General features: G+C 38.6%; 2 protein-coding genes across 2 annotated transcripts; one reads left to right on the top strand and one right to left on the bottom strand.

Moving 5' to 3' along the window:
* Positions 1–4206: 4206 nt before the first annotated feature.
* On the bottom strand, positions 4207–4695 carry LOC142163094 (uncharacterized). The gene has a single exon (XM_075220348.1). The coding sequence runs from the start codon at positions 4693–4695 to the stop codon at positions 4207–4209; it is 489 nt and encodes a 162-aa protein (XP_075076449.1).
* An 839-nt stretch (positions 4696–5534) lies between these two features.
* On the top strand, positions 5535–6963 carry LOC107788826 (serine/threonine-protein kinase ZRK4-like). The gene has a single exon (XM_016610554.2). It carries the CDS (start codon positions 5608–5610, stop codon positions 6682–6684), a length of 1077 nt encoding a protein of 358 aa, XP_016466040.1. The 5' UTR covers positions 5535–5607; the 3' UTR covers positions 6685–6963.
* The last annotated feature ends 1047 nt before the right edge of the window (positions 6964–8010 follow it).

Here is an 8010-nt window from a genome sequence, read left to right as displayed (position 1 = left end):
TTCGCCCACGATTTCAAATATGCAATTAGTTTCAAAATCCGACCTCAAATTGAGATCCAAATCCCCAAAATTTGAAAATCCTAACTTCTATCCAAAAATACCCAATTTCCCATGAAAAGCCCTTGATTTTGAGATGAAGTCATGTAAAAAGATAAATTAGATTGAAGAAAATGAGTTAGAAATCACTTATCTATTATTTGGAGAAATTTGGGTCTTTGAAAAATCGCCTAAAGATGTTTAGGGTTCGAAATATTGAAGAATGAAGTTGAAATCCCGTCTGAAATCTAACTTAACAGGCTGCACAGCGAAGCTCGCAAATATGAAGGAACATCGCAAATGCGAGAACCATCACACCACTGTTGCCTTCGCAATTGCGAACACCATCCTCCGCAATTGCGGCAAAAAGATCGCAAATGCGATCAGTCCCCTCCCAGCTTGTACTTCGCAATTGCAAAGATTTCTTCGCAAATGCGAACACTGTTGGCCCAGTTACTCTTCGCAATTGTGATGAGTTACTCGCAGTTACCAACTGACAGACCTCGCAATTGCGAACCCTGATCTCGCAATTGCGAGACCAGAGGCCAACACCAGAACTGAAAGCTGCAACAATTTTACCTAAGTCCAAAACACTCTGTAGCCTACCCAAAACTCATCTGAGCCCTCGGGGCTTCAAACCAAACATGCACACAAGTCTAAAAATATCATACGAACTTGTCCGTGCAATCAAATCGCCAAAATAATATTTTAAACAACAAATTTAATACCAAAACTCATGAATTTCTCAAGATAGTTCAAAATTTTCATTTTCTCAACCTAAGGTCCGATTTATACCAAATCAACTTTGCTTCTTACCAAATTTCACAGATTGACTTAAATATTATTTTAAACCTATACCGGGCTCCGGAACCAAAATACGGGCCTGATACCATCAAGAACACACACCATTTTATTTCCAAAAGCTTTTATATTTTCCAGCAAATAATTTTCTTTAAAAATTCTTTTCTCGGGCTAGGGACCTCAGAATTCGATTCTGGGCATACACCCAATTCCCATATTTTACTACGGATCCTACGAGGCCGTCAAATCACGAGTATGGATCCGTTTACCAAAAATATTGATCCAAGTCAACTCTAATCAATTTTAAAGGCTAAATTCTATATTTCTCTTAAAGTTCACATAAAAGCTTTCCGGAAACGCGTTCGGATTGCACACGCAAATCAAAGTGAGACAAAAGGAGGTTTTTAAGGCCTCAAAACACAGATTTGACTTCTAAAACAAGAGATGATCTTTTGGATCATCACATTGACACAAATGCGAATTAGTTGGGTGCGTGAATTTTGTAACTACATCATATTGGAGCTACAAATTTTAAAATAATAACAAAATTATTTCTTACTGTTTGAAGTTAGAATAATGTTGTGAACATTGATGCTTTTAATAATTTAGTATTCGGACTCAAAACTGTGGGATATCGTTTTAAAGAAGAATTATATTAGTTACTAATTTGGAGTAATTGCCTTAATCTCTCCACTACATTTTCTTATAGTGAATCAACCAGTTACCTTATTTCTAATTTTACTCTTTGTTTTCTACTTTTTTTTTGTAAAGCCTTTCTAAAATTATTCCTGAATTTTATTATAATTTTCCTGCATTAAACAATTAAATCATTTGAAGAGGATGCTCATTCAGTCGTGTGATAGTGAGTCATATTGCTTTCAAAAAATTATGAGTAAGTTTTGTTACATATTCCAAATAATAGATTAAGAAGGAAAAGTATTTATGTTAGTTTCTTCGCAATTCTGTTATATTGTTTCTTTTTTGAATCACTCGAGTTTTAATTCCTTTGCGCTTTATGTTTGCCGCCTAGATAAATATTTGAATCTAACCTTGTTTGTCCCGTGTTATAGTCCAAGTAGGATTGGTATGACAACATTGAAATTTTATGTTGTCCAAGAAGAAGTAGGCTACTATTACATAGACGCAGATAAAGATGCAAAAGAATTTGACCCAAATTCAACTTAGTAGGCTTGGTATATGTGTAGTTTAAATCGAAAAAAGAATTTTAGCCTTAGGTGATTTACAATTATATCCTTAAATTATACAACTATTTAAGGTTATAAAAGGTTATCAATATCTCGAAAATATTTTAGTCATTCAACATTTAGCATAAAAGATATAGATATAAATAGATAGATACAGATAAATATATATTCTACACCTATTATTTAAAAGAGAAAGAATTGAAATATCTCTTTATAGTATGAGATATCTTAATTTTATCATTCGTTCTCTTTTAAGATTGTTTATATTCTTACTGTTAGGAAATCATTTCATAGTGCTTCAGCTTAAAGTATAACGAAGATACAACAACAAACTCAGTATGTTCCCAATAGGTGGGGTATGGGGAGGGTAGCCTGTACGCAGACCTTACCCCTGCCTAATTCAGGTAGAGAGGTTGTTTCCAATAGACCCTCAGCCCAGAAAGGGTAAGAAGAAGAAGAAGAAGAGGAAAGCAAGGAAGGGGGAAAGAAGGAAGAGAAAAGAAAAAGGGCGAGATAAAGGATAAGTAATACCAAATAATAGCAACAGAAAATATAATACCTGATGCGAACAGAACCACATAACGTACTAAATATCTAAGAATATGAAGGGATATGCGTGTTACTAAGACTATCGGTGAATAACTAAAAACTACCCACTAACCTTCTACCATAATCCTCGACCTCCACACCTCCTATCCAGGGTCATGTCCTCAGTGAGCTAAAGCAGCGCCATGTCCTGTCTAATCACCTCTCCCAAGTACTTCTTAGGCCTACCTCAACATCTTCTCAAACTCTCCATGGCCAACCTCTCACACCTCCTAAGAGGAGCATCAATGTTTATTCTCTTAACATGTCTGAACCATCTCAGTCTCGACTCCCACATCTTGTCCTCTACGGAGGCTACTCCAACTCTGTCCCGGATAGCTTCATTCTTAATCTTATCTCTCCTGGTACACCCACACATCCATCTCAATATCCTCATCTCTGCTACTTTTATATTCTGCACGTGAGAGTTCTTGACTTGCCAACACTCAGCCCCATACAACATAGCCGGTCGAACCACCACCTTATAAAACTTACCCTTAAGTTTTGGTGGCACATTCTTATCATATAAAACACCGAAAGTGAGCCTACACTTCATCCATCCCGTTCCGATACGATGCGCAATATCTTCGTCAATCTTCTCATAACCTTGGATAATAGACCCCAGATACTTAAAACTCTCTCTCTTGGGGATAACTTGAGCATCAAGCTTTACCTCTATGTTTGCTTCATGGGTCCCGTCACTGAATTTGTACTCCAAGTATTCTGTCTTGGTTCTACTCAGTTTGAAACCTTTAGACTCCAAGGTCTGTCTCCAAACCTTCAACCTCGCGTTAACTCCGCTTTGCATCTCGTCAATCAACACTATATCATGCACCAAGGCACCTCCCTTTGGAAAATAGCATGCACTAAGGCACCTCCCCTTGGATGTGTCGTGACAGTATATCCATCGCCAAGGCAAATAAAAATTGGCTAAGAGCTGATTCCTGGTGCAACTCCATCGCCATAAGGAAATGCTCCGAGTCACCCCTCACAATCTTCACCCGAGTCTTAGAATCATCATACATATCCTTAATCACCCTAATGTACGCTACCGGAACGCTGCTAACCTCCAAACACCTCCACAGGACCTCCCTCAGAACTTTATCGTACGCTTTCTCAAGGTCAATAAACACGATATGTAAGTCATTCTTCCTCTCCCTGTACTACTCCACTAATCTCTTTACTAGATGAATCACTTCCATAGTCGAATGCCCCGGCATGAATCCAAACTAATTCTCGGAAATAGTCACATGCTTCTTCACCCTGGCCTCCACCACCCTCTCCCAAACCTCCATAGTGTGACTCAACAGCTTGATACCCATATAATTGTTGCAATTTTAGATATCACCCTTGTTCTTGTAAAGCGGAACCATCGTACTCCACCTCCATTCTTCGGCCATCTTCTTCGTCTTAAAAATAACATTAAACAACCCAATGAGCCACTCCAAACTGCTCGCCCCGTGCTCTTCCAGAATTCCACTGGGATTTCGTCTGGCCCCGCCGCTCTGCCCCTGCACATCTTCTGCATCGCCCCTTCCACCCCCTCTACCGTAATCCGCCTACAGTACCCAAAATCCCATCAACTCTCGGAGTGCTCCAACTTACCCAGCACAATGCGTCTATCCCCCTCCTCGTTCAACAGTTTATGGAAGCATGTTTGCCATCTTCTCCTAATAAGTGCCTCGTCCATCAATACTTTGTCATCTTCGTCCTTGATGCACTTGACTTGGTCTAAGTCGCGGGCTTTCCTCTCCCTCACATTGGCCAACCGGTACAACTTCTTGTCTCCGCCTTTGCCCCCGAGCTCCTCGTACAAACGAGCAAATGTCGCGTTCTTAGCCGTCGTAACTGCTAATTTTGCCTCTTTCTTTGCCTTTCTGTAACACTCCCGATAAGTCCTTTTTACCTCCTCGTTTGTACTATCCACTAGCTTCAAATAAGCAGCTTTCTTAGTTTCCACTTTACCTTGGACCTCTCCATTCCACCACCAGTCCCCTTTATGACCCCCAGGAGAGCCTTTTATGACCCCTAAGACATCTCTAGCAGCTACCCTAATGCAATTCGCCATCGTGAACCACATACTAGATGCATCCCCCTACTCATCCAGGCCCTCATAGCCAACAACTTCTCCCCTAACTCCTGATCTTTGTCCTTGGTCAAGTTACCCCACTTGATCTTAGGTTGCCTGCACCCCGCCCTCTTCCTCCTATTCCTCTTGATCTCCAGGTCCATAACTAGGAGCCTATGTAGGGTCGTGAGGTGCTCACTTGGAATGACCTTGCAATCAGTGTACAGATCTTTATCGCATTTTCTGCAGAGAAGATAATCAATTCGAGTCTTGTCCATTGAATTCCGGAAAGTGACCAGGTGCTCTTCCCTCTTCGGAAAACTCGAGTAAAGTATAATGAAGATAACTTTAAATTATAGTAAAACATAAATGGATAAATTTAAACATTTTTCCCCAAATATTTTGACGCATGAAATTCACCCAATACAAGTTGGAGCTCGATAAAGTTAAGAAAAAAAAGAAGAAGATAATTTGATAAGGACAAATATATGAATAGCTCTAAAACATGTTTTCTAAAAGCAAATTTACGTACTTTCAACTTTTGTGTGGAATCCAAGGCACACTCCGCGTGTGTGTCCTTATGAATTATGATCCTTTCGTTAAATGTTTCAAACTTTGTTTTTGGACGAGCTATACAGTTGCAACTGGTAAAGTGCACGGAAGTTCAAGAGAGACACACTATAAAGTAATTGCAATGAAACTACCCAGTGAATAGTTTAGAAGAAAGTTCAATCAATAGCCATCTGACGCAATTTGTCATTTTGTGTGGAATTTTAAGCTCACGCTATAGTAGAAAGACAAATTGGAAACATTCCACAAGTGTATATAAGGCCACTGCATTAAGACTAAGTTGAAGAGAAAAGAGACTTCTAGTCTTAAATTTATCCATTACTCGGATTTGGAAAAGAACAAATGCATCACTTTGGCAGACTCGCGAGGAAACTGTTATCCTATGCCATTGCAGAAAGGCTGAAGAAAAAGCAATATTATCTAAATAATGGAAGTGCAGTGCTAAAGGAGCTTCTTGCTTTATGTGACGGAAATTGCCGAATTCCCCTCCGTTACCTAAGTGCCACAGAGATCGAGAATGCAATTGAGCACTCTAAGAGTAAAATAGAGCTCTCCGGTGTGGATATGGTTACGGGCTTGCTTGACAACCAGCTCGTTTTAGTTAGGTTCAATTATCAGAGCTTCGGTAGTATCCACCGAGATATAGCAATTACTGCTCAAATGAGCCATCTCAAGAATGTGCTTAGACTTTTCGGCTGCTGCCTTGAATTCGCAAAACCAGTTCTGGTATATGAATATGTTGAGGCTATAAGTCTTCATGATTTACTTTTTAATGAGGGTAATCGTGAGCGTGTCACAAGACCAGTATCTTGGGAAAATAGGTTACGGATTGTGAATGAGGTCGCTTCAACAGTAGTTTATCTCCATACCGAATTTACTACACCTATCATCCACAGAGATATAAACCCATTCAAAGTGATAATAGATCGGAATAGTGGCGCTGTCAAAATGGTCGACTTCTCATTGTCCATATCATTGCCTCCAGGAAAATTGGAAGTAAAAGATTGTGTGCGCGGAACATTAGTCCTGTATATAGATCCTGAATATGTCCGCTCGGGTATTGTCACTCAAAAAACTGACGTCTACGGCTTAGGGGTTCTTCTCTTTCAGCTATTAACTGGAACAAGCATGCACGAGATAGATATTAGAGATATTCCACCTAGCGTCGAATTTGAAGATCCAAATCTTCCCACCAGCGTCCAACGTTATATTAAAGAGGGCAGTGCAATAGATATGGCGGATCCTGCCATTCTAGAAAAGCACGGAATTGAGATTCGACAACACTTGGAAGACTATTTGGATCTTGTTAAGCAATGTACTGAGTCAAAGGGAGAAGATCGGCCATATATGATTAAAGTTGCAAAGGAATTACGTCGAATTGGGAACTGCTTCCGTGCCCTCACCATCAGTCAAATTTAAATGTTTATTGTAATACATGAGGTGAAAAAAATTTGCGTGCACCTCGTTCAAGTGCAGACAATGAAATCTATTTAGGGTTTTTAACTTGCAAAAAAATCATTATTAAATGCTTTCTTTTGCTCTATTTGGATTCAAATCTACCTTATTTTTTTTTTTTGGTTTATATAATAAAAAGGTGAGACCATGTTAGCTTTTTATTTGGCACCTAATTATTTTTAGTAGTTTCAGAATATGTCATTGTTTATAGTTCACCCTTGCTATGAGAGCAGAGTATCTTAAGGTATGCATCATACAGTCAATAATGAGAGTATTTTTAGGACTATAAATCTACTACTCTGGATTAAGTTATGGCTAATGGTACTATGATAATGAGCAGTTAGAGAAGTAGCACTCGAAATGTATTTAAGCAGGATGAGTGGTCTGCATACAATGTTAATGATTGCTACTTGCGTAAAGTTCCAAGTGATTTATCTGTTGAATTTCTACTCTCTATTATCATAGCTTTAGGACAATTCGTAATTTCTTTGTCACAAATGAGCTCTTGTTAGGTCATAAATCATAATGTTAAGTAATATGTTTGTTAAATGCATTTAAACTAGAAAAGAAAGATGGAATGTGGCTGTAACAACTAAATTTCGTTCCTGAACAATAATAATCAAGACAACAAAATATAGCAATAAATATTATATTCGATTTCAAGTGATTGAGTTACAATCTCTAAAATATCTCTAGATCTAAAGAGATGTAGTCCTTTGATTCTTCTCCTCACGGACGATGGTTCAAGGGCTTGAGAGCTTGATCTTGAACTTGACGGATTTCAGATTTGTAGTACGTCACGAACAATTTGAAGGTCATCACGAACCAGGATTTGGTGTTGGGTTATCACGAACGGAAGATTTGAAGCCGCCCGCCTATGATTTGAGTTCACCTTTGGAATTTGACCACAGACGATGATTGCAGATATGGATGGAGACCTTAATGCTATTCTTTAGAGCTTCTTTAGCCTTCCCTTCTGCTTACTTGCTTGTCCCTCTAGCCTTCTCCTTTAACCCCTTTATATAAGTATGGGATGGAGTAGGCTCCAAGAAAACCCTAGTAGCTCATTGGGCTTGAGGCTTATGGGCCGACCCATTTGATAGAAGACCAATTGATGGGCTAGCCCAATAATATATTGGACTTTTATTTAAATTAATTTATATTAGATTTAAATAATCAACCCGATTATACTAGCCCATAGTATTATTTGGACTAATATGTATTTAATATATGATAAAAATCCAAATTACTTGTGGATTTGAATTTAATAAAATTTTAATTGTCTATAAA

Source organism: Nicotiana tabacum, chromosome 8 (genome assembly GCF_000715075.1).
Source record: "Nicotiana tabacum cultivar K326 chromosome 8, ASM71507v2, whole genome shotgun sequence".
Lineage (NCBI taxonomy): Eukaryota > Viridiplantae > Streptophyta > Magnoliopsida > Solanales > Solanaceae > Nicotiana > Nicotiana tabacum.
This window is presented reverse-complemented; position numbering and strand designations above follow the sequence as displayed.